This window comes from Carcharodon carcharias, chromosome 18, assembly GCF_017639515.1.
Source record: "Carcharodon carcharias isolate sCarCar2 chromosome 18, sCarCar2.pri, whole genome shotgun sequence".
Taxonomy (NCBI): domain Eukaryota; kingdom Metazoa; phylum Chordata; class Chondrichthyes; order Lamniformes; family Lamnidae; genus Carcharodon; species Carcharodon carcharias.
Window position 1 is genome coordinate 77,742,608 of NC_054484.1, and position 27,567 is coordinate 77,770,174.

The 27,567-nt window shown below is 44.7% G+C and overlaps 1 protein-coding gene across 1 annotated transcript in view; it reads right to left on the reverse strand.

The window, feature by feature from the left end:
• The window catches only part of spag17 (sperm associated antigen 17), a 327,444-nt gene that overhangs the window by 109,176 nt on the left and 190,701 nt on the right, over positions 1–27,567 (reverse strand). Inside the window, exons 32-36 of the mRNA XM_041210903.1 lie at positions 23,515–23,711; positions 15,283–15,421; positions 9,458–9,612; positions 6,953–7,141; positions 1,694–1,803 (exon numbers count right to left, since the gene is read on the reverse strand). Of these exons, the coding sequence (XP_041066837.1) occupies positions 1,694–1,803; positions 6,953–7,141; positions 9,458–9,612; positions 15,283–15,421; positions 23,515–23,711 (790 nt within the window). The remainder of the gene's footprint in view (positions 1–1,693; positions 1,804–6,952; positions 7,142–9,457; positions 9,613–15,282; positions 15,422–23,514; positions 23,712–27,567) is intronic.

Consider the following 27,567-nt stretch of genomic DNA (forward strand, 5'->3'; position numbering starts at 1 on the left):
TGCGACAACTGGGGAGGTGCCAGTTTTGGAACTGGCCACTACCTCCCAGGCGGGGCCATCACAGGCTCCACGGGCCAGAGGATGGCCACCAAGGTCATCTAGGCCAACAGGACAGCAGAGTCAGCAGGCTGTCTCACAAGCCACTCCATGCGATGGGGCAGCACCTAGATGTAGCACCCGCAAACATAAGCAGAAGGCATGTTCGGCACTCCACGGGTTTGTCATTGGTGATTTTGTGTTGGCCCTAGATTAGGGAATAGATCATTATGTACATCTGAGCGACGTTTGTGGCTTATTTTGGTGGGAATAAAGTCCACTTTTCTGACCAGCATTGAGGGTGTTTCCTTTGTGCTGCATCTGTATGTTTCACAGACATCTCTTGAGTGTTTGAGTGGACATTGATGTTTCTGTACTGAGCCCTTAGTTGCAGCTGATGAGGTGGAAGATGTAGCACCTAAGTGCCATGTGTGGAAGCGCCAGGCAATGCTGGTCCTGCTGATCCATGTGTGGGGAGCTAGCTGAAGGTTCATTGGATTAACATGTCCCGGGTGTCCATGCCTCCTTAGTGTAGTAGCAGGTCAGCGTACTGCCCATCATCATTGCCCTGTGCTTCCTCATCCTATGAGTCACTGCTGGACCTTCGGCTCCCATCACGGGGGAAAAGTATGTCCTGCTAGTTCTCCACTGCCTGGAGGACTGCCTCCAGTGAGGTGTCACTAAACTTCAGAGCTGTATGCTTTATTCTGTTAGGGGCCATTCTACTGGTCAACAAGTCTTGGGCTGCAGAGAGTGACGTGTGTGCAGGTGCAATTTAAAAATGGCACCTGGAAATATGATCAAATGAGGTAACAGCAGGGCGGACAAATCCCAGCCTGTCCCGCCACAAGATACAACATGCATCACATTCATGCATATTTAATGAGCTGAAAAGCAGACAATCTGGCACGGAAACTCACGACGGCCGGCAGGTTCTGCATTGCCTTTCCCACCTGCCACCACACTTAGTCTGCAGAGCAGAAAATTCCACCCTATGGGGCCTGCTCGCCGATGCGTAAAATGACATGCAGTGATGTCGGGTGGAACTCCCGACGTCACCATGCATTTAAATTTTCAGGAAGGCAGGAGCGCAGCTAAATCAGCTGTGCACCTGCCGACCTGTCAATGGCCAATTGCGGCCATTGACAGGGTCAATTAAGTAATTAAAGGACCTGCCCGTCCAACCTTAATGTTGGCGGGCAGGCCAGGAGCCCCGGCGGGGGAACGAGAAAAAACATGAAACCTCATCCACGGGCGGGATGAGGTTTCATGTAGGCTTTAAAAATTTTTAATAAAGATTGTGTAAAAATTATGGACATGTCCCAACTCATTGGGACATTGTCACATGAGGGGATATGTAAGGGAAATTTTACTTTTCTATTTTTGTCTTTTTTACATTTACAGACAATCTCCCTGAGGCTGCACTTAGCCTAAGGGAGATGAGTGCGCTCTTTCGTGTGCATGCGCAAAACAGCGCACTCTCAATTTTGGGATCCCCCGCCGCACCTCCAATCGGGGGCGCCGATCGGAAGCGCACCCGCCCATCAACTTCCCCCCCAACGGGGATAAAATTCAGTCCTATGATTCTATCTCTGACAAGCACTGACTAATTGTTTAATGCATATTTTTTGTGAACAACTGTAAACTAATATCAAACCTTGGGTCATGTTTTTTATAAGTAATGGGCTCATGGAGTAAAGCATCTTCTTCCTCTCCCTCTTGACTGCCATTGTGAGTGAGAACAAGTGTATTTCCATCCACCAGGACCTAGTATGTAAAAATAAACAAACTTGAAACATCCTTGTAAAGTCCCAGTGCGATGCTGTAGATAGATTTGTACTTTAACACATTGAATATATAACTACAATTATATATATATATTTTATACATTTATTCATGATAAATTAGAGTTGGTCACTCCTCATAATCTTTCATAATAAAAAAAACTCTTTGAATTTTTCTTTTAATCATCTCTGCATCCTATCCTGAAGTTCTGTTCATCCATTAAGCCCAGCTCACTGACCTGCATTAATTTCTGTTTCTCCTGATCACTCAAATTTTAAATTCTTATCCTCTTGTGGTGTCACTTACTCCTAAAGCCATACAACCTACCTAAACACTCCATTCTGGCAGCATCTGCAAAGAGAGAAACAGCATTAATGTTACAGGTCAATGAAAGGTCAGATGAGGGTCATCAGCCTGGAGCGCTGAGCGCAAATTAGTTTCAGCTAAACGGTTGGAGAATTGTTGGGAGCCCTGCATCGCTTTTGTGCAGGAGGCCGGACATAATTTAAGTGCACTCATAGAACCATAGGTAAGTTACGGCGCAGAAAGAGGCCATTCAGCTCATCATGTCTGCACCAGCCATAAAAGAGAAAAATGAAATTAGCTGCTCATTTTAATCCCGCTTTCCAGTACCTGGTCTGTAGCCTTGCAGGCTACAGTACTTAGGTGTAGATCCAGGTACCTTTTAAATGAGTTGAACATTTCAGCCTGAACCACCAACTTAGGCAGTGAATTCCAGATGTTCATCACCCTATGGGTGAAAATGTTTTTTCTCAAGTGACCTCTAATCCTTCTAACAATCACCTTAAATCTATGCCCCCTGGTAAATGACCCCATCAGCTAGGGGAAACAAGCCTTTCCTGTGTACTCTATCTAGGCTCCTCATAATTTTGTACACCTCAATTAGGTCACATCCCTTGTTCTAAGGAAAACAACCCTAGCTGTTCCCATCTCTCCTCATTGCTATAATTTTCAAGCCCTGGCAACATTGTTGTGAATCCCCTCTGCACCCTCTCCAGAGCAATTATGTCCTTCCTGTAATGTGGTGACCAGAACTGTACACAAAATTCCAGCTGTGGCCTAAGCAGTGTTTTATACAGTTCCATCATTACATCCTGCTTTTGTATTCAATACCTCGCCCAGTAAAGGAAAGCATTCCATATGCTTTCTTGACCACCTTGTCCATCTGCCCTGCAACCTTCATGGACCTGTGGACATGCATTCCAAAGTCTCTCACTTCTTCAACCCCTCTCAATAGCTTCCCATTTATTGAATATTTCCTTGCTTTGTTTGCTCTCTCAAATGCATTACCTCACATTTTTCCAGACTGAATTCCATTTTCCACTTCTCTGCCCACTCGGCCAAACTACTGATATTATTCTGGAGTCGATAGCTATCCTCTTCACTAGCACTATCACACTCAGGCACTTAACAGGTCAGCATTGAGCCTCCCATGGGATTAAGGCCTGCAGAGGGTAGAAATCCCGCCCTCAAGAGCTGCAGATCAAACAGAGGCCTGCAGTGCCACCGGGAGCAGTGGCTGCTGTTGGTAATACAAAGAAGACTGATGCTGGATCATCGGAAACAGGTGAGTGGAGCGGGATCATAGTTATGGGGAGGGGAATGCTGGTGAGAGGGTTGCCATGAGGTGGGAGAGGGGGTTGGATGCAAGGACATGGAAGTGGTTTTCAGCAGCCTCCCCTTTCCAATACCAGCTCCCTTGAATGGCACCAAAGTGCCCATCAGCGAGGGGTTTCTCCCCCTAGGTTTGCTAGGCAGCCTTCAGGTGCCACGGAAGACCTACACAATTCTCATGAATCCCTAAGCCACCATTAATTCCGATGGGTTCAGGGGTAATTGGCTTTAAGTGGCTCATTAATGAACCTGATCAGTATCCTGCTGGGGTAGGATTCCCACATTGAGTCTATCCTGCCCCCGACTAATGTGGGGACAATTTTCCCAGTGCCAGCAATTGAATGCTGGTACTCCCGCCTGATTCTCCAGGCTCTCCCTGCGGCATGCTTGTTTCAGTGGGCCCCAATATATTCAGTCCTTTAACTCTGGTTCTCTCTTCACAGATGCAGCTAGTCCTGCTGAGAATTTCCAGCATTTTTAGTTTTTATTTCAGATTTCTAGCATCTGGAGTATTTTGCTTTTATAAACTTTCCATTCCTCTGATTCTTATCTCTTGTGCATCCATCCTTACCCCCACCCCTTCACCTCCTTATAATTCCTTCTTTGGATCAGTGTCCTGCATTTTGTTGTATCTCTTTGTGATGTTGTTTATGTTAAAGGTGCAACATAATTACAAGCTGCCATTCCCAGACTCCACTCTGACTTTTTGACAGCTAGACCTGGATGAACCAAAATTTTGCTCAGCTTATTTATGGCAATACTTGACCCATCCTTCCAATACTGTGTCTCTAGCCTTGGCTCAATCAACTTCTCTGACTGCCGCTCAGGCAGTGAAAAGATGTGGACTGTTTAGCTTCATTGCTGACATTAATTCATTAGGAAGATTGCTGTCATGTGTTTACTTCCACCCTGATCAAAGCTCCTACCAATGTAATTTTAGGTAAGGCCTCATAAACCTCCTGACTGTTTTCTTAATTTTTCTGTTCTTGAGATATGAGTACCGCGGCAAGGCTGCTATTTTATTGCCCATTCCTAGCTGCCCTTGAGGAGGTTATTGCGGATCAGCTTCTTGAAACACGACAGTCCAATTCTGTTAGGTTGGGAGTTCCAGGATTTTGACCCAATGACATTGAAGGAACATCGGAATTTATCCAAGTCTGGTTGTGACTTGGAGGTGATGATTCTCCTTTGCAACTGTTGCCCGTATTCTTCTCGGTGGTGGAGGTTGTGGATTTGCTGATGATGCTTTGGTGACTTTCTGCTGGACATCCTGTAGATAGCGCACAATGAAGCTACTGCATGGCAGTTGTAGAGGCAGTGGATGCTTAAGCTGGTAGATGGGGTGCCAATCAAGCAAAGGCTTTGTCATGGATGGTGTTGAGTTTCTTTAGTGTTGCTGGAGCTGCATTCATTCAGGCAAGTGTAAAGTATTCCATAACAGTTCTGATATGTGCCTAGTAGGTGGCTGAGTGTTAGGAAACAAGCCATTTGTTGCAGAATACCAAGCCTCTGACCTGCTCTAATAGCCACAGCATTTATGTGATTGGTCCAGTTGAGTTTCCGGCCAATGATAACTCCCAGAATGTTCAGAGGGCTTCAACAATGGTAATGTCACTGAATAGCAATGGCAGATAGTTAGCCTCTGTATTGTTGCAGATGGTCATTACTGGCACCTGTATGACACGAACATTACTTGTCAGCCTAAACTTGGATGATGACTGTGTCTTACAGCATGTGGGTGCAGATTCTTTTCCAGCTGGTTTCATTGCCTTAATCTTCAAATCATCAATATTGCTCAAAGCTTCACTCACACCATTGTTATGCTTTACCAGGTCCCTGTGCTCCAGCATGTTGCTTCAAAATTTTGTTGTCATCTTCAAATCCCTCGCTGGCCTTAAGCTAAGAACCTTCACGGTCTCCTCCTGCTTTACCTACCCATACACGCTTATTTCTCTAAAAACTTCAAGCTGTTCCTTTGCTGTACACCATTGGTATCTGCTCATTCAGTTTTGCACTCTGAAATCTGCCTAGTTTCCCTCATCTTACCTGATCTTTCCCTGTTTTGGAAAACCTTCTCAAAAGCCCCTCCTCAGCCAAGCTGTTTTTCCTACTCTCTTTTCTCCCTTTTCCTACCTATTCAATATCTGCTGTTTCTTTTCTTTCTGATACAACATCTTCCTGTGTGAAGAAAACAATAGAAATGCAAGATACCGTTTAGGAATAGATAAACCTAACAATATCATTGTTATAGAAGGGGCAAATGAATATTTTTACATCCTGAGCTACTTGCATTTCATTACTCTGTGTCTTGAGCACCCAGAACTATGAAAGGAAAAACTGGGTTGTCTTATCAGGGTAATTTTGAATCTGAGCTGCCTCAACTGCTGGCATTTTGGAAATTTCAATGTCCACTCCCCATGATTTTCCAACCATTGACTGGACAAAGTGGACAGTGAATGTCTGATTTTCTGATATACACTAATAGTAACATAGTCATATAAAATGACTGTGGACAGAATTTATTGAATGGTGGGGTTTCCCTCCCACGGCCTGAACAGTCCACTTAGCCATTTAATACTCTGAGGATCGTTAATTGGCTGGAGGCAGGACTTCTTCCCCTCACTCGGGAAGAAGCTTTGCCTCAGAGAGCTGCCGGCCAATCTGACTGGCCAGCAGCCCTGCAGTCCCAGCAACACCACTCGGAATGGTGACCACAGCTGGAACTACAATTCCAGAAGCTTAAGTGCCAGAGAAAGGGACAGGATAGAAATAAGTGTAGGGGGTTGGCACAGTGGGAATAGTGAAGGAGGTTGGCTTTTGATGGGGTGGTCTGGTGGGAGGGAGCAACCAGGTTGGGGGAAGCTGAGCCTGATCAGGAAAGGAGGCCAGTGATGGAGGGTCACCCTCAACGCACCATGCCTTGCCCACCCTACACCCAAGTAGGATAACCTGGCAGGGTTCCATCCTGTCCCTGATTTCCTCCCACTGGCCTCAAAATGGAAGCCAAGCAGGAATTGGTCTCTAAGTGGCCATTAATTGGACACTTTGGGAAAGGTCAGGCTGACCAACCTAGGCCATATCCACCCTCCTTAAAATTGCAGTTCAGGGTGGGCAGGAGGGCGGTGGGAAGGGGAGTTAGGTAATTTCATGGGTTCACCAGCCTGCAAACCCGTCAGCAGGGGCCCGTTAAGCACACACAAGCGGGAAGAATTCAAATATAACCTAGGGAACTATCAGAAAATTGCAACATTGTCATGCTAAGCTGCAAGACTTAGTTAAAGGCTGTCACTCTTCAAGTTTCAGTGTAATGAATTATATTTCTGTCTTATGCCTTTATTTTTATTAAATTTGCCTCTTTCATTCTTTTACAAGAATTTCAATCTGTATCATTAGCTGGACTGGAAGCCAATATTTATTTAGTGGTGGCAGCAGGTGGAGTAACACTGGACAAATATTGGAACTATAGCACAAATTATAAAATTGAATCCTGCAAGACCTGGAAATGATTTTCCTCAGGATCCATGACCTCACAAGTGACGCGTGAAGTACTTCTCATAAAATAGGCACCAGGTTGTAGTTTCATATCACTGATAGTTGGGTATGTTATGATATTATTTGTCTCTGATGTGTACACAGCACAGCCATCCTGATCAATTAAAAGGCATCCAAAACTTGCTGGGAAAATCTGAAATGCAAACAGCAAATCAAAGCAAGATCAGCAGAGATTACTTATTTAAAAATCTCTGACTCACGAAGAACTTTGTTTTATCCAATCCAAAGAGCACCAATTTATATGACTTCAACTATAGTTAACAAAACTGCATTATGACTGATTAAATGAGAAAGAAAAAAATATTCTTATGCATTGGATACTCTGATGTACGCTTAGAATGGTACACTTTCAGAGAACGTTAGGTACAAACACCCTCAAAAAGTGTGCTTTGAAAAAATAAATCAAAAATCACATCCTTCCAGTTATGGTGGTGCTAATTTTTCTGTTATCATAATCATGTCCGATACTGTGCTACACTGAAGTATTACGTAGCAGTACGCTGAAATGCAAACATAGAAAGGCTGCATTCACGTAATGAAGCCAGTGGCAGGATCAAGGGAAATTGGCAGAGTCTCTTTATTTCTTTATTCCTGGTGAACTATGGGTACCAGATGTGGCCTGCAAAGGCAGCTTGCTGATTTGGGGAAGCAAGATTGTGATCAACTCAGATTTTATTGTGAAAACCAGAGGAGTACTTCTGCACAAAAAAAAATTAGACTGCTGGTTTGGTTGCCAAGCTTCTAAGACTGACAGTATCATGCATGGCACATGCTGTGGCCAGTTGCTAACAAATTTTAGGTAGGTAAGCAGAATCAGGTGGGGAGGCAATTGGGAGAGAGGAGTTGCTGGCAACCCAGAAGGAAAGAACAGTTCAGGCTTGTACTCTTATTTCCCAGTTTTTACTGTTCTTTCCTTCAGGGAAGTGCTTGCAAATTTAGCTGTGCTCCTCTCAGCTCCGCAATAAGGTAAGCAAAATACTTACAACTTACCTTTCAGAGGGCAGCCTCCAGTAATCCTTTTATTGCTGCTGGTTTGGCTACTGAGTGCCCGAGAATGCTGGCTGAAGCATGCCTGATGCATGTTGCAGTCAGTCCTAAAGAGTTTTGCAAAGGAGTCTAAAAGATGAGTTGGATTGTCAATTTGTGTATGCTTATGCAAAAGCCTTTATCAATATTGCAGGTGGTACACTTCAGTCCAGAATGTGAATGCACAACACCCACTACATTGGGTGCTTAGGTGCCATTTGATGCCTATATAGGGGACATAGTGCCACTGAATTTCTAGGCCACAGCCTGATTAGCTAATTTTTCTCCTTTTATGTAGCATATTATTGCATACGTAGCAAAGGACAATCTGAATGCAGAATGATAAGATTTTACTCTAAAAGCAGCTCCAAGGGCAGTCCTCGTGGTGTCTGCCATGCCAATAAACCAACAATGCTTAAATTTCAAGGTTGGCGCCAATGCATCCTTTAGACTTCTTTTGGGGCAGAATTAGCCCCCCTGTCGGGGGGGAAGCTTAGGAGCGGGCGTGTGGAGGCGCGCCTCCAATTGGCACCCCTGATTGGGGGCACGCCGCCAATTTACATGGGCGGGCCAATTAACGCCCGCCCAGCGTGATGTCCACAAGGAAGCGCTATGCGCTCCCTGTGCGGGCGGTGAGGGGAATGCCTAAACTGAGAGTGCGCTCTTTTGCACATGCATGCGAAAGAGCACACTTATCTCCCTGTGACTAAGTGCTGCCTCAGGGAGATCAGCGCCAAATTTAAAAATGTTAACATAGAAAAAAAAAATCCCCTGACATGTCCCCTCATGTGACACTGTCACGAGTTGGGACATGTCCATCACTTTCATTAACACTTTTATTAAAAATGTAAAAACCTACATGAAACCTCATCCCACCCATGGATGAGGTTTCATGTTTTTTCCAATGCCTTCCAGGGCTCCTGGCCTGCCCACCAGCCAGGTTGGACGGGCAGGTCCATTAAGTACTAAAATTACTTTGTCAATGGCCTCAATTGGCCATCGATAGGCCAGTGGGCACACAGCTGATTCTGCTGAGTCCCCGCCCACCTGAATATTGAAATGACGCGGGGTGACGTTGGGAGTTCCACCCGACGTCATCTCGTGTCATTTTACGTGTCGGCGAGCGGGCCCCGCCCACTGCTCGGGAAATCCTGGCCTTGGAGAAGTTGAGAAAAAAGTCAAGCATATCCTAATCACTTGACCTTACAAGTACACTTAGAATAAAGTTGAACTGAATGAATTACTTTGAGCATTACAAACACCAGGCACATTACCATTGCCTATCTTTTTCATAAATAATGAACTTTCGGGTGCACTCAAGTATGGAACTAAAGCAAGCAGCATTACTGAATAATAGAATTTTTCCCTTGGTTAAGTGCTCATATTAAAAAAAGAAACAAACTTAATATCATTGCTATATTACCTGGTACATCCCCTGTGGTTTGGCGATGATTGTTGTACCGTTCCCAAACACTGCAGTACACGTGCAGTCATCCCAGTTCATTAAAACAGTGGCAAATCCCACACACTCTACCTTTATGAATTTTATGTGTCTAGTCACATTATGTGGGGCTCCCTCTGAAAAAATGCACCATTTAAAGAATTTAGTTAAATTTCTGTTTAAACATAATTCAACATCCAAAGTTTATATTAATTCTCATAATCTAAACATGGTTAGAAATCTAATGAGCTTATAGGATGGATATTATACTTTGTTGGGTGGACTTTGAGAAGGGTAGGGTTTCTGCCTGCCCTTTATCTGCTCCAGCTCAGTCCAAACACATTTTCCTGAGTTGGGGTCATTAATTGTTCCAGTGGGATTCCCACATCCAGTATCTTTCATAGGGCTGAATCTTCCGGTCGGCGTGTGGGGTGGGCGTCCTGACGTCATTGCATGTCATTTCGATATTTTGTTCGGCGCGCACGCGCCGGAGGCAGCTGCATGCACGCCAAACTGTCAACCATCTATTAAGGGCATTAAAAAAGTAATTAAACTTGTTAAGAACTCTGCCCGTCCAACCTTAAGGTTGGCGGGCAGGCAAAGAGCCCATGCGGCCTTCGCATTTTTCAGGAAACCTCATCCACAGGCGGGATGAGGTTTCCTGAAGCTTTTACAAAATAAATAAATAATTTTTCCCAACTTCACAAACATGTCCCAACTCATGTGACACTGTCGTGTTTACATAAATTTTTGCTTTATTTATTAAAACGTGGTAAGGAAATTATTGGAGAAGATTCTTCGTGACAGGATTTACTACCAGTTGGAAGCAAATGGGCGTATTAGTGAGAGGCAGCATGGTTTTGTGAAGGGGAGGTCGTGTCTCACTAACTTGGTCGAGTTTTTCGAGGAAGTGACAAAGATGATCGACGTTGGAAGGGCAGTGGATGTTAACTACATGGATTTCAGTAAAGCCTTTGACAAGGTCCCTCATGGCAGACTGGTACAGAAGGTAAAGTTGCTCGGGATCAGAGGTGAGCTGGCAAGATGGATACAGAATTGGCTTGGTCATAGAAGACAGAGGGTAGCAGTGGAAGGGTGCTTTTCTGAATGGAGAGCTGTGACTAGTGGAGTTCCGCAGGGATCAGTGCTGGGACCTTTGCTGTTTGTAGTATACATAAATGATTTGGAGGAAAATGTAACTGGGCTAATTAGTAAGTTTGCAGATGACACTAAGGTTGGAGGAGTTGCAGATAGTGAAGAGGATTGTCAAAGGATACAATGGGATATAGATCGGTTGGTGACTTGGGTGGAGAAATGGCAGATGGAGTTTAATCCAGACAAATGCGAGGTGATGCATTGTGGAAGGTCTAATACAGGCAGGAATTATACAGTAAATGGCAGAACCCTTAAGTGCATTGACAGGCAGAGGTATCTGAGTGTACAGGTCCACAGGTCACAAAGTGGCAACGCAGGTGGATAAGGTAGTCAGGAAGGCATATGGCATGCTTGCCTTCATTGGCAGGGGTATTGAGTATAAAAGCTGGGAAGTCATGCTGCAGCTGTATAGAACCTTGGTTAGGCCACACTTGGAAAATTGCGTGCAATTCTAGTCACCACATTACCAGAAGGATATGGAGAGGGTGCAGAGGAGGTTTACCAGGATGCTGCCTGGTCTGGAGGTTATTAGCTATGAGGAGAGGTTGGAAAAGCTCGGATTGTTCTCACTAGAGCGACGGAGATTGAGGGGCTACTTGATAGATGTTTACAAAATTATGAGTAGCATGGACAGAGTAGATAGTCAGAAGCATTTTCCCAGGGTGGAAGAGGGGACATAGATCTAAGGTGAGAGGAGAAAGCTATAGAGGAGGTGTGCGGGGCAAGTTTTTTTACGCAAAGGGTAGTGTGTGTCTGGAATTTGCGGCCAGAGGAGGTGGTGGAAGCAGGTATGATAGTGGTGTTTAAGACGCATCTTGACAAATACATGAATAGGATGGGAATAGAGGGATACGGACCCCGGAAGTGCAAAATGTTTTAGGTGACGGGCAATATGATCGGCGCAGGCTTGGAGGGCCGAAGGGCCTGTTCCTGTGCTGTACTTTTCTTTGTTCTTTGTTCTCTTTGTTCTTTGTTTTCTAATCCATTCATTCTCCCTGAGGCAGCTCCGTACCTCAGGGAGATTGCTGCAGGCCATGACTCTCCCTCCTCCTGCCACTCGCACAGGTAGCGCTGAGTGCTACTGGCCGCCCGCGCGTTATGCTGGGCTGGCCTTAATTGGCCCATCCGTGTAAAATGGCGGTGCACAGCCGATTGCGGGTGGCCCGCCCCTGCCTGCTCCCAGCCAGCCCGCCTGCCATAGGAAAAATTCTTCCCGTAGTCTTGTGAGTTGGATTCACCCTTAATGCTCTTCTGAGATCATTGATCCTCTTTCTGTATTAAACACAGGATCTAGCTGTGTGTGGTGTTGGCATCTGTTCTGATGAAAGGTCATTGACCTGAAACATTGGCCAGGAATTTCCCCTCGGCGATTTGGGGGTGGTGCCCGGTCGCCAAGGGGAAAATGACACGGGATGATGTCGGGAGAAATCCCCGACATCATTCCAGACCATTTAAATTTTTAGGAAGGTGGGTGGACAGCGATATCAGCTGTCCACCCGCTGACCTGTCAATGGCCAATTGAGGCCATTGACAGGCTAGTTAAAGTAATTAAAGACCTGCCTGGCCAACCTTAAGGCTGGCGGGCAGGCCAGGAGCCCCAGTGGGCTTCTGATTATTCATGAAACTTCATCCACTGGCAGGATGAAGTTTCATGTTCGTTTTGTACAAAAATAATAAAGTTTATGTGTTCTTTATTAACATGTCCCATCTCGTGTGATATTGTCACATGAGGGAGACATGTTAATAATTTTTTAATGTTTCTATTTTTAAATCTTTTTTCACTGTCATTATTCTCCCTGAGACAGGACTTTGCCTCAGGGAGAAGCGCGCTCTTTCGCATGCAAGTACGAAAGAGTGCACTTTGATAGCTGGGGAATCCCTCCCCCCACCGCAGAGGAAGCACATAGTGCTTCCTGTCAAGGATGCTGGGCGGGCCTTAATTGGCTTGCACACTTAAAATGGCGGCAGGCCCCGTTTCAGTGGCGGGGGTTGGCTGCCTGCCCGCTGCCAAGCTGGTGGAGCCTGCACGCCATCCGAGGGCAAAATTCTGCCCATTAACTCTGTTTCTTGCCACAGACGCTGCCTGATCTGCTGTGTATTTCCAGCATTTTTTTTTGTTTTTATTTCAGATTTCCAGCTTCTGCAGAATTATATTTTTTTATTGTGCTGTTTACATGTGATGTTGCTTACATGGCTTCTAGGGAAAACTTGCTTTGTTCCTCGCCCTGACTTTGTCCACTAGCATCTCCAAGGAGATATCATAAAAGCTGGGGAAGATCTTCTATTCTTTGCAGTAGCTAGGATATTGTCACAGAAATGAGAAATATGTGCAGGCCATGCAAATTCGCTTTAAATCATGCATCCCCACTTTGTCTTGTGAGTTATGCCAGAAATTATGCATAACGAGTGGCCAAGGTGCCAGATTCTCTATGTGATTGGTAAGACAGCCAGTCAGTAAAATGTTAACGAAGCCTGAGAGTTAAAATTGCCTAGGCCTCATGACAGTGATCTCATGGGTGCTTCCTGCCCATTCCTCTCCCCACCCACCTGACTCATGTCAGTAAAAGTCAGCCCCAGATTTTATTCTGTCATAAAATGAGAATATTAGCTTATTTTCAGGCACAAATTGCCCAAAAAACACACTGTCCATAATTTGCTGAATAAGCAATGGCATCTGAATGATGCCCGCAGTTATTCACATGCAAATCAACCAGCAACTTGTGTTGAGGTAAAACAAAAACAGAATTACCTGGAAAACCTCAGCAGTTGTTCTGTGGAAGGGTCATGAGGACTCCAAACGTCAACTCTTTTCTTCTCCGCCGATGCTGCCAGACCTGCTGAGTTTTTCCAGGTAATTCTGTTTTTGTTTTGGATCTCCAGCATCCGCAGTTTTTTGTTTTTATCTCTGTGTTGAGGTAAAGATGCTTTGTGAATTGCAAGTCATTACAAATTGGTGACCCATTACTGCCATTAGCTTCGTGAAAACAGAATCTCACTTCTAACTTCTAACTTCCCCATTTCAACAAGTTGCTGTATTTGCATATTAAAAATTAAAAATGAACAGAAAGTTAAGTAAATAGTGTAAGCAACCTTTCAATGAGACAATAATTGTCAATGGCTATCAACCTTTCATGACTGAAAATGAACAGTTAAGTATGGAATCTCATTACTACAGGTTTCAAATTATTGTTGAAGATTTTAAAAAGCTAAAGTTTAAATTTAACATTTTCTTACAATTCCTTTCTATCTCTTTATGCATCTCCTATAATCCAATCTTTTTCCTCCTCTTTCTTACCTGATTTGACATTGAATTCATCCACTCCAATTCACCCACTTTCTCAGTCTTTCATGCTTATTTCTCAATCATTTAATCTCATTGGTTAAGGAGACAAGGGGCTAATTTTCCAAACCTGCAGAGTTGGCTTCGTGTAGTAAATCATTAAAATGTGGTCAACTCATGTCGAACTTGCTCCACAACTTGTTCTTGCCTTCGTGTGCTTTTCCTGGAGGTATGCTCCCAGCAGACAGTTAATCACACGGCAGCAATTATGGTGCTTAAATAAGCCTCTTTTGTGGAAATTGAGTGGATTTTGTACAATGGAATATTGGGCCCTCCACTATGCAAGAAGTCCAGAAATGAAGCGGAGGTTGCGTCATAGCAGGAGGGTCAGGCCATGATCCATGTGAGGCCTTTTATTAAGTTGCTGGCAATAATTTGCAGGGGTCAGGTCTTCCTAAACAAAAGGTATGCCACTGCAGCCTCCTCATGAAGAATGATATCTCTACTAATGCAGCACTTGCTGTAATGGCAGCCACTGCCCTCTTACTGAAGGTGCCTCACTGGTGCCATTTTTTCTCCTGCTGTTTGCCCCTCAACAACACCCACACTGCGAAGGAGGCTAGCAGCCCTTCCCATGGGCAGTGCTGAATGGACCTCCTAATACTGGAACCTGACTGCCATCCCCAACTGGACAGGGCTCCCAGAGACGACTTCTTAATTAGCTGACTCTGGGAAGAACGCATCCAACATCACACCACGACCACTTCCAGGTTCCTAAACTGGAAATGAGACTGACACTGGGTTTGCAACCTACTGAAGAAAAGTCAGCACATGCTGTTTGTCCCAAGGTCGCCAAAATTTAAAACCTAAACATGCACAAACAAGTCTAACTGACAGGATCTGCAAACTCTCAGTTCTTAATATTTGCTTTTATTGGCCTTCTGTGAACTAGTTTACCATCTTACTCAAAATAAATTGCCTAGCATGCAAAACTTCAAGGTCTTTCTGTTTTAGAGAAGTTGGAAAACTGTAGTGATCAGATTTCTAAATAAGTACTGGGAACAGAAGTCCACAAGGGTGAGCAGAACCATATTAGTTTTTCCATTCCTCAAGATGAATGCTACCCTACTACATAGTACAATATTTTGTTGCACGAGAGCTGAAGGAACTTATCCAGCTAGTAAAAGCAAGTCTGGATGACAGTATTCCTACTCATACAACAATTAAGCACCTGAACAATTGCATTGGAAATACTAAAGTATAGCAGAAATGTATATTTATTCGGATAAGGTTATCAATGTTGGATAAAGATGCAAAAGGCATTTCTGATGAACTGAGAAAATGGTAACAGTTAAATATCTTATTTTCTTACCAGTTTCATGTTGCACCTCATACTCTGTGTTTGGGATATCCTCAAAGAAGGTTGTAATCCTGGTTCCATCAGCATGTTCCACTATAGTGCTGCCACTCCCAAAGACAGTAACTACCTTGTCTTGTCTTGTAATCATTACCTATATTGCAAAGACAAATTGATAGTTTGTGAAATGCAGTTGTATGCCCTATTGCCATTTTCACAGCTTAGACATGGCATTTGACACTAAGGGTGGAATTATCGCAGATTTGCACTAAGTATGGTAAAGGGCGTGAAAAAAGTTGTTTCACCTGCCAGCCGCAATGGCATGTTCTTGCGCTGCATTGTCCCCTTTCCAGTGGGTCCTGCCTCATTAAGAATGCATTCACAGGAAAGACTCCAGATTGCTGGCGGGCAGACTTGGATTTGCCCGCCATGCCGTAATCTCAGTGCTTCTTCGCTTGGGGTGTCATATTTAAAGCGCACCAGAGCGCATGCCTTCTTCATGGGACGAATGGTTAAGTCAGCGTGTGGGCGCATGCCTGACGCGATCGGATACGAAATCGCATGTGATGGCGTTGGGCGAGCGTCCCAATATCATCCTGCACTCGCGCAATATTTCAGTTGGCAGGCACGCGTGTGTCAGAAGCATGCCCGCCGACAATTAAAGCTGTTAACATTCAAATTGTCCCTGATTTTTCGTGGTCCATCCAACCTTACGGTTGGCAGATGGGCAAATCTGCCAGGTGGACTTTGCATTTTTGATTAAACCTCATCCAAGAGTGGGATGTATGGGCAGAATTTTCATCATGTATATGATCAGGTGACTGATTCTGACGTGTGGACAATTTTTTCTGGATTTTAACATCTTTATTTAATTGTTTTGAAGTCTTCAGCTCCCTGAGGCAGTTCTCTGCCTTCAGGGAGCTTTCGTTCAGCGCTCGCTCTTGCCCGCACTTACTCAGCGCCCGCCCTCCTCCCACCCCACCCCGGCAGCACTGAACATTTCAGCGTGCGCTTCACGCTGGCTGGCCGTTAACTGGCCTGCCAGTGTGAAATCATGGCCGGAGGCTTATCGTGGATGGCGGGCCGTTCCTCAGCTGCTCCCAGGCCCGCCGACCTAAAAATCCTGCCCAATGTCTACAGGCAACAGATGGCCATAGAACCATAGAACACTACAACACAAAAAAACAGGCCATTGGCCCTTCTAGTCTGTGCCGAAATATTATTCCGCTATTCCCATTGACCTGCACCCAGTCCATAACCCTCCAGACCTCTCCCATCCATGTATCTACCCAATTTATTCTTAAAACTTAAGAGTGAGCCCGCATTTACCATGTCAGATGGCAGCTCGTTCCACACTCCCACCACTCTCTGAGTGAAGAAGTTCCCCCTAATGTTCCCCCTAAATCTTTCCCCTTTCACCCTAAAGCCATGTCCTCTCATGTTTATTTCTCCTAATCTAAGTGGAAAGACCCTACTTGCATTTACTCAGTCTATACCCCTCATAGTTTTGTAAACTTCTATCAAATCTCCCCTCATTCTTCTACGCTCCAAGGAATAAAGTCCTAACCTGTTTAATCTTTCCCTGTAACTCAACTCCTGAAGACCCGGCAACATCCTAGTAAATCTTCTCTGCACTCTTTCAATCTTACTGATATCCGTCCTGTAGTTAGGCGACCAGAACTGCACACAATACTCCAAAGTTGGCCTCACCAATGTCTTATGCAACCTCACCATAACATCCCAATTTCTATACTCAATACTTTGATTTATGAAGGCCAGTATGCCAAAAGCTTTCTTTACAACCCTGTCTACCTGTGACGCCACTTTCAGGGAATTATGTATCTGAACTCTCAGATCCCTTTGTTCCTCTGCACTCCTCAGTGCCCTACCATTTACTGTGTATGTCCTATCTTGGTTTGTCCTTCCAAAATGCAACACCTCACACTTTTCTGCATTAAATTCCATCTGCCATTTTCTAGCCCATTTCTCCAGTTGGTCCAGATCCCTCTGCAAGCTTTGAAAGCCTTCCTTGCTGTCCACAACACCTCCAATCTTAGTGTCATCAGCAAACTTGCTGATCCAATTTACCACATTATCATCCAGATCACTGATATAAACACAAACAACAATGGTCCCAGCGCAGATCCCTGAGACACACCACTAGTCACAGGCCTTCAGTCTGAGAAGCAATCATCCACTACCACTCTCTGGCCCTGAAAACAAATTTAGTGATGCATCTCTGGGGCACCTGCTGGATGCAGTGGAAGGCTGCCGTGATGTCCTCTACCCCTGCTCTGGCTGCAGGAGGTCCACCAGGGTCACTAATCCAGCCTGGGAGGCAGTGGCAGCGGTAGTCAGCGCCACTGGGGCAGAGGTGGTCAGCCATCAGTGCAGGAAGAGGATGAATGATGTCATCCATTCCACCAGGTAAGTCAATCACCTCATCACTCTCAACTCATACACTCCCAAACCTCACTCACTTTGAGGAATGTGCCATTGCGCTGAACGGTCCATGCCTGAGGTGATGGTGAGGTCGGTGGCAAACACCCACGTAAGGATCCTGCACCACATCATCCCTTTCTCAACGCAAATGTGAGTACTCTCCTGCTTTTGACTGTGATGCCATGCATTAATTATCTCTGGTTCATAGGGAGCTCTACCAACTGACCGATACCCTCTGCCAGCCAGTCCCTCAGCTCCATCCAGATCCACACCTCCAGTGAAGGGACAGTCCATCACAGTGCTTAGCCACATCTTTCACTGGCGCAGAATGTTCCTGGTTATTGACAGACCTCATTGACAATATGGCAGTGCTGCATTTGTTAGAGCTGGTTCAGTTGTAGAAGCTACTTCTAAAACAGAGGAGGACAACATCGAAATTCTAACTGTAGAGCTGAGCAAAATAGCAGTGACCTCAGTGTACAAGCCACCTGGCACAGACTTCAGCTTCTCTAACCCTGTACCCAACCTGCACAGTAAACCACAGATCATCATTGGAGACTTTAATAGCCACAGTACCCAATGGGGGTACAAGGAGTCTAACAACAATGGAGAAGCAGTTGAAGAACCAGCTTAGTCTCATCCACGATCCTAAAGTGCCAGCCTCCTTCCACAGATCCTGCTAGAAGTGTAGTTATAACCCAGATCTTGCCATTGTCAGCAACAACATCGCTGGCCTCTGCAAGAAGCTTGTCACAGACCCAATACCACAGACACAACACCGTCCTATTGGTTTCCAGGTAAATGCAGCAGTGTTACCAACCATCGTACCATTCAAAAGGCGCTTCAACTTCAAGAAGGCCGATTGGAACGGGTTCATACGAGCACTTGACCGCAAGGTTAAACGCATTAAACCATTACCTGAGCACTACAACCTGTTTGCAAAAGCTGTCCAGAAAACAGCCAGAAGGAAGATCCCCCGAGGTTGTAGAGCACACTACATCTCTGGTCTCACCAAGGATAATGCGGAACTCTACTGGGAGTATGTCTCAATGTTTGAATCTGACCCCTTCTCAGAGGAAACAATATCTACCAGTGAGGAGGTGATGTTAAGTATCTCTCAAGAGTGTCAAAACACCTGGGACACCTTGATAGAGACAACAGATCGTACAAAAAACAGCAAGAAGGCATGGTCTCTCATACACAAACTTGGAGGTGATCCCAAGAAAGCTGCCCAACATCCAAATGTATCTGCAAACCAAGTTGCACACCAGTTGCTCCTAAATGAAAAAATCAACAAGAAACAACCAAGAGCACAACTAGACAGGATGACCCTGGCTTCACTGGATCATTCACCATGGAAGAGCTGGAAACTGGTATATCTAGTCTAAAACACGGGAAAGCAATTGGTCTTAACAACATAGCAACGGAGCAGATAAAGCATTTTGGACAGCAAGCAAAGAAATGGCTCCTACAATTGTTCAACCACTGCCTGGCAACACACAAGCTACCTAATATTAAAGCCCGGAAAAGATCCCTCAGATCCTAAGCGTTTTCGGTCAATTTCACTGCATTGCCACACCAATAAGCTGTTTGAACGCCTGATACTCAATAGGATAGCACCAACTGTAGATGAGAAGATCATTCCAGAGCAAGCAGGTTTCCGCCCCGGCAAATCAACAACAAGCCAACTGCTCAACCTCACACCACATATCGAAGATGGTTTTGAGCAAGGGATGGTAACAGGTGCTGTTTTTGTAGACCTGTCAGCAGCATACGATACAGTGAACCATAGACGTCTCCTCTGCAAGATCCTAGAGATGATGAAAGATATTCACAATAGAGCTGTTAGAAAGCATGCTAGAGAATCGCCGGTTCTATGTTGAACTAGGTGGGAAGCGCAGCAGGTGGCGTATTCAGAAGAATGGTCTTCCTCAGGGAAGCATGCTTGCACTGCTGCTGTACAACATCTACACGAATGACCAACCTATAGACAGTGTCACACGCCGTTTTATATATGCCGATAACTTATGTGTCACTGCCCAAAGCACTGATTTTAACACCGTGGAGAAAACGCTTTCTGAGGCCTTGGAGGGACTAACATCCTACTATGAAGAAAAGTCAAGGAGGAGCTTCACATAAACCCATCAAAGACGCAAGTTTGTGCATTCCACCTCAGAAACCGTTAAGCCAAACGCCAGCTTAAAGTAACCTGGTGTGGCGCAACACTGACGCGTTGCGAGCACCCTATCTACTTAGGAGTCACCCTTGACAGATGCCTTACCTTCAAGAACATCGGAAAGACAAAGGCAAAAGTGAGCGCACGAAACAACATCCTGAATAAGCTCACTAACACAAAATGGGGAGCAAGCTCGAAAACATTGCAAACCAGTGCACTTGCTCTTTGCTATTCCACTGCCGAATACGCCTGCCCTGCATGGGAAAGATCTACTCATGCTAAGAAGATGGATGCCGTTCTGAATGCAAGCTGCTGACTTATCACAGGTTGTTTAAAACCAACAAACACCAACAGCCTATATATCTTGGCGGGCATTGCTCCCCCTGATATAAGAAGAACGGTAGCCAGCAAGAAACAGCGACTCCGTCAAACATCAGATGAGAGGCACCCTCTACATGGTCATACACCTACACCCAGCCGCCTAAATTCAAGGAGGAGCTTCATGAACAGTGTCGTTCCATTATAATCAACCCCATCTGAAGCCCGCATCGCCTTGTGGAAAGATCGGCTCGCCAGTCTCGAACAAACCCCAGTGATGGAAGTTCTACCGGATGAAAGCCTTCCCCCAGGAGCTAATTGCAACTGGGCAACCTGGAAGTGCCTTAACAGACTTAGGACTGGTGTAGGTCATTCAAAGGTGTCACTAAGCAAATGGGGATACACAACCAGCCCGAGAACTTGTGAATGTGGAACTGAGCCACAGACTATGCAACATCTCCTGCAATGCCTATTGCTAAAGTAACCCTGCACTGTTGCAGATCTTGCCGAGTTCAACAACAAGGTGCAAAAATGTGTCCAGTTCTGGCTGGGCCATGTATAGACTGTCCGTGGACACGATAAGAAGAAGACTAGCACAGAGACACACACCTTAGTGGGACCTCGATCTAGTGCAGGCTCAGCTTCACAATCTGGTGGTCGCCGCATGGACATGTGTCCGCAGCAGGAGGAGACAGGCACAGTGTGCTCCCCGGCACTTGGAGGACTGCTGGGGAAGAGGCATCTGTGAGGTCTGAGTAAGATGACGAGCTTCTGGATTTGGCCTTCCAACTCATCATGAAGAGTCAGCAGAAGGCAGGTGAATGTCATGCAGAGCTGTTGGGAAACCCTCTACAGAGTGGCACGTGAGTCACAAGTGTGCGTCCACAAGCTCTCTGATGATGTGATGCCCACATGGCACGCATGGAAGTCTCCATGGGAAGGATGGCAGACACCAGGGAGACCCTGGTTCATTGAAATGCGGAGATGTGTGTTGACTTGCACTCCATTGAGGCAGTCATGGATGATTTCTTGCAGTGGCATCATGAGAGGGAAACAGGGCACCCTGACGTCCCTTCAGGTGCTCCTTCCTCTCATGGGGTCAGGTTGGGACCTTCAGGCACCAAAGGAAGGAGGAGCGGCAGCTGGACAGTCTTGATCGTCCACTCAGAATCTCAGAGGCTGTCACTCCCTCTGAGTCTCCTTTTCCTGTAGCCCCTCAACCTCATCCTCTGTCATTGCAGAGGGAGCAGCTGGCCCACAGGAGACCAGCCAAAGCTGGCCGGGGCCCTCAAGGCCTCAGCTCTCCAAAGGACACATGTTGAAATCATCAGAGGCAACAGGGCCAACCATTGTACAGGGGCTGTCTCTACACCTGCTGTAGATGTCAGGGCAGCACCTAGAAGAAGTGGTAGGCCTAGAAAAGTTATGAAATTCTGATCACAAGCAGTTGCATGGGTGAACACATTTTGTCACTTAATGAAGCTGAAAGATAACATTACACATTATCCAGTGAATTTATTTTCAGCTTATAGATAGGCTTCGTGAGTCCTTCCACTGCATCCACCCTGATCAGTGTGAAAACGATTTCTGCCCCAACGCTGAACTTTACCCCACCTGCCACCATGATACGCGCCACCAATGGGACCGAACAATTCCACCATTGTCTGCCCTAATTCTGCCTTTAAGTTGCCTAAATAAATTTGAAATTTTAAGCATTTAGAAGATTGTAAGAGGCTACAATAAATATTAAGTTCGCAGTTAGTCTGCTTAATACATTGTTCTGATGCCACTGCATCACACGTCTCCTTGCCCGAATTTTATTTTCTGGTCTCTGAACCTCTTAACTAACTGGGCAAGCAACAGTTCTTGCATGCCTGAAAGCATAAAATCAGAAGAGGAAGTTGGGGTGAAGGAAATAGGGTGTAAAGCAAGACTTCTTCTAGTCACACCATCTTCAGATTGCTCATCATGCCAGTTAGCAGCATGAGGCTGAGCTGGTGGTTGAAAAGGGGGACAAGGCAGGAAAAAATATTATCCTCAATGTTTTCAGCAATGCTGGATAGCACAGTTCTATTGCTGCTGGCCCCATGAGGCAGAGAGTCATCCCTTCTATAGGGCTTAGGAGATGCAGCCGTACTTATTCTCTGCCAGTTCTGCTCTGCTCCCTTCTATTATGTGCCCCATCATCCCGCAAGAGAGAGAGGGAGGATTGTGCAGCACTGTGTTTGGGTGATATGCCTGCTATAGCTGAATAGCTGGAGGCATGTGGAGACAGCAAGAGGTGGGTGCATGGCTGGCAGCTTTGGAAGGCATACAAGGGTGAGATGGAATACCTGGACGTTAGGCATGAGTCCTGAGTGCCAGGGAGTGCTGCTGAGTGAGAGGCTGGTTATATGGTAGGAGTTTTCATGTGAAGATTTATTCATTGGCCTTGACCACCCATATGAGGTCAGTAGATTTCTTATAGCACTACTGCCAGGTCCTCAGATTCAGGGGTTGGGAATTGATCTCCCTTGCCACTTGCTCTTCCACTCTTCTGAGGATGATTCTTGAGGGCCTTGAGACTCTCACAAAACCATAGCATCTCTGTTCTTGTCCACCTCTACCACTAAGACCTCCAGGACTCCATCCACGACCCTGGAGACTTTCCTATGCCCTATTCTTGTTTACAGTTGCATCAATAGTATTTACCAGAAGCCTATTGTTATTTAGTGCAGCCTCCCTTTAAGGGGGACAGACTTTCTTTAAGAACAGAAGGCTGGCACCACATATTTTCAACAAAACACTGCTAGGCTCTCTATAGACCTCAGAAGAAGCCAGTAGTATGGAAGCTGCATGGCTCAATGCTCCTTTCATGTAAATGGGTGGTAGCACCAAATTTGTGTGATGTCCACCTCCACCAGAACTAGCCCAGGAAGGTCACGAATTGTGACCCCTGTGCTTGAAAAATGAGGCAAACAAATTTTTAGCCCCTTAATAAGAAGCCCCTGCTCTAACAATAGAAAAGCATGTAAATCACAGTAATTATTTTATTTGTACCTGTAGAAGTAACTGAAAGCACAACATAATGTTTTCTCTATTTAAGTTCTGATAAATGTTGCCTAACAATATAAACTACAGAAGCTGCCACAGTAGCCTAGATAATCTGCTCCTGCATTTAATGAATATAAAGAATAATGAAAAAGTATAGAAGGAATAGTAAATGAAGTGTAAGGATGGAAATGGGGAAGTAGGGAAGCTCAAGGTTGGAGACAAAAGCTGAAATATTACAAATGTAAAAAATAGACAAAAGGAAAATATAGTGTACTTACTTCTCCAGTTTCTGGATCTGTGGCTTTATAGACTAAAATGGGTTTTATATCCAACTTTTCCATGCCTTTTGTTCCTATAGCTAAACCTATTGGCGTCGTGGTTATCCATGTACCAGGTCGAATGTTTGATTGCTGCATTTGTTTTGTAGGACATTCACTAATATTTGGTATGGAATTTCCTCTATGACCATGCTTTCCTGAAAGAAACAAATAAATGGTGTGAAAACCAGAAACATCTGTTCATAAACAATATTTTCTGATTGTGGGAGACCAATTTAATTGAATATATGAAGGTGTTCCTGATATATTACTCATTGCATTTGGGAGGATCGTTGAAAGGAAGTGCAACTTCACATACTAAGAATCCATGAAGGGCTGTTGGCTGTCTGTTAAACACTGGAATGCTTTCTGGTAAGGATGATAGCACTGATAACAAAAGGGGGGAAATAAAGGAGGAGGAGAAAATGGAAATAATTTTTTTTACGGTTGGCTATGCCATATTATGGCCAATAATTTATGAAAATAATCCTCAATTTGAAATAATTTTCACAGTCCTAATAAACATGCAGATTGTATGTAGCCTTTCCAGAGCCTTCCACACTGGCCAGCAGCATTGTGCTGTGTTTTTTTCATTTGTTCATGGGATTTGAGCATGGGATGGAAAGGCCAGTATGCATTGCCCATCTTAAATTTCCCTTGAGAAGGTGGTGGTGAGCCACCTTCTTGAATCGTTGCATTCCTTGAGGTATGGATGCACCAACAGTGCTGTTAGGGAGTGGCTTGTTCCTGTGCAGTGAAGGATATATGTCCAAATCAGGATGGTGTGTGAAGGGGGACTTGCAGCTGCAAGTGTTCCAATATGCCTGTTGCTCTTATTCTTATAGGCAGTAGTGGTGATGTGTTTTGAAGGTGTTGTCCACAGAGTGCTGGCAAGTTGCTGCAGAGCATCTTGTGGATGGGACATGCTGCTGCCACTGTGCACCAGTGGTGTAGGAAACACAAATTAAGTAGGTTGTCTTGTTCTGGATGGTGTTGAGTTTCTTGGGCCAGAATCTTCTGTTCGGCGAGCGGGGGTAGGCCCTTTGAGAAAAGTAATTCCTCCTCATCTCTGAGTTAAATCTACCACCCCTTAGCTATGGCCTCTCATTCTAGAATGCCCCAAAAGGGGAAACATCTGCTCCACGTCTACTTTGTCTATCCCCTTTGGCGTCTTAGATCTCCTCTCATCCTTCTAAACTCTAGCAAGTATAGGCCTGAACTGCTCAATCTCTCCTCATAAGACAAGCCCCGCATCTCTGGAATCAATCTAGTGAACCTCCTCTGAATCACCTCCAATGGAACCACATCCTTCCTCAAATAAGGGGACCAAAACTGTGCACGGTATTCCAGGTGCGGTCTCGCCAATGGCTTGTACAGTTGCAACAATACTTGCCTGTTTTTATACTCCATCCTTCAGCAATAAATGCCAAAATTCCATTTGCCTTCCTTATTACCTGCTGTACCTACACACTAGCTTTCAGCAATTCATGCACGAGGACACCCAGATCCCTCCGCACTGAGGCATTCTGAAGTTTCTCTCCATTTAAACAATAAGTCGCCTTTTTATTCTTCCAACCAAAATGGATAACCTCACACTTATCCACGTTAAACTCTATCAGCCAAATTTTGGCCCATTCACCTAACCAGTCCTTATTCATTTGTAAATTTCTTATTTCTTCATTGCAACTTACTTTCCCACCTATTTTGGTGTCATCTGCAAATTTAGCTATAGTACCTCCATCCGTGAATCCAAGTCTTTAATATAGATTGTAAATAGTTGGGGCCCAAGGACCGAATTCTGTGGCACCCCATTAGTTACAGCTTGCCATCCAGAAAAAGACCCATTTATCCCAACTCTCTGCTTTCTGTTGGTCAGCCAATCCACTATCCAAGCTAATATATTACCCCTAACTATGTCTGATCTTATCTTGTGTATTAATCTTTTGTGCGGCACCTTATCAAAGGCCTTCTGGAAGTCCAGATATACTACATCTACAGGATCCCCATTATCCACTTTGCTTGTCATATCATCAAAGAACTCTAGCAAATTAGTCAAACATGATTTACTCTTCATAAAATGATGCTGACTCTGATGGATTGCATTTTGACTTTCCAAATGCCCTATTACTACTTCCTTAATAATGGATTCTAACAATTTCCCAATGACAGATGTTAAACTAACTGGTCTATAGTTTCCTACTTTCTGCCTCCCCCTGCCCTTTTTGAATATGGGCATTATATTAGCATTTTTCCAATCCACTGGAACCTTTCCAGATTCTAGGGAATTTTGGAATATTATAGCCAATGCGTCAATGCATCCACTATCTCTGCTACCACTTCCTGTAAGACCCTGGGATGTAGGCCATCAGATCCTGGGGACTTGTCACCCTTTAATCCCAATAGTTTGCTCAGTACTTTTTCTCTAGTGATGATGATTGTTCTAAGTTCCTCCTTCTCTATATCCTCTGCATAATCTGTTACTATTGGGGTGGTACTAGTTTCCTCCACCATGAAAACTGAGGCAAAATATTGATTAAGCGTCTCTGCCATTTCAGCGTTCCCAACTATTAACAACCCAGTCTCATCCTTCAAGGGACCAACATTCACTTTAGCTACTCTCTTTCCTTTTATGTACTTGTAGAAGCTTTTGCTATCAGTTTTTACATTTTGCACTAGTTTTCTTTCATAATTTACCTTTGCTCTTTTTATTATTTTTTTCATAACCCTTTGTCGATCTTTAAAAGTTTCCCAATCTTCCAGCCTGCCATTGACCTTTGCAATTTGGTATGCCTTAGTTTTTGCCTTTTTGTTATCTTTAACTTCCTTGCTTAGCCATAGATGCTTTTTCCCCCTCTTACCATCTTTCTTCCTCTTTGGAATATATTTAATTGGGAGGAATTGAACATCTCCTTAAATATATGCCTCAGTTCATCAACTGTCCTACCTTGTAGTCTTCCTGTCCAGTCCACTAGGGCCAAATCTGCCCTCGTGCCTATGTAGTTACCTTTATTTAACTCCCGATCACTAGTGTGGGACTCAAGTTTCTCGCTCTCAAACTGAACTTGAAATTCTAGCAAGCTATGATCACTCTTCCCTAGAGGATCCTTTACTATGAGATCATTAATTAATCCCATCTCATTGCACAAAACCAAACCTAGAATAGCCTGCTCCCTGGTTGGTTCCACAACATATTGCTCCAAGAAACAATCTCTAATATACTCTATGAGCTCTCCCTCGAGACTACCCTTGGCAATTTGATTAGTCCAGTCTATATGCATATTAAAATCACCCACAATTATTGCCGTGCCTTTCTTACATGCTCCCAGTGTTTCCTGGTTTATATTGTGTCCTACTGCTGAACTACTGTTTGGGGACCTATAGATTACTCCCAACAGGGAATTCTTTCCCTTGCTATTTCTTATTTCTACCCAGACTGACTCTATGTCTTGCTCTCAAGTGCCTATATCATTCCTCACTATAGCACTGACCTCTTCCTTTACTAATAACACTACACTGCCTCCTTTTACTTCCTGCCTATCCTTCCGAAACACTGAGTACCCTTGGATATTCAACTCCCAAACCTGTTCTCCCTGTAACCACGTCTCAGTAATCACCACCAAATCATACCTATTTATCTCTTTTTGCGCTGTTAGCTCATTAGTTTTATTCCGAATGCTACGCGCATTCAGATACAAAGTCTTTAAGTTTGCCCTATTGTCAATTTTCCCTACTCTTATGATTCTTTGGTGCAATATGATGTTCACAAATCTGTTCCTTCCTTTCACTTTTTGGTAACAATCAGCCTCGTCACTAACCTGTACTCTTACCCTCTCCTTAAACTTTGACTTTTTATATTTCCATGCAACTGAACCCTCCCCCTCACTATTTAGTTTAAAGCCCTATCTACAACCCTAGTTTTGCGTTCATGGGACATTGGCACCAGTACTGGGGAAAGAGGGAGCTACTCTATTCAGACGGGCACCACTTGAATCATGCTGGGACCAATGTCACAGT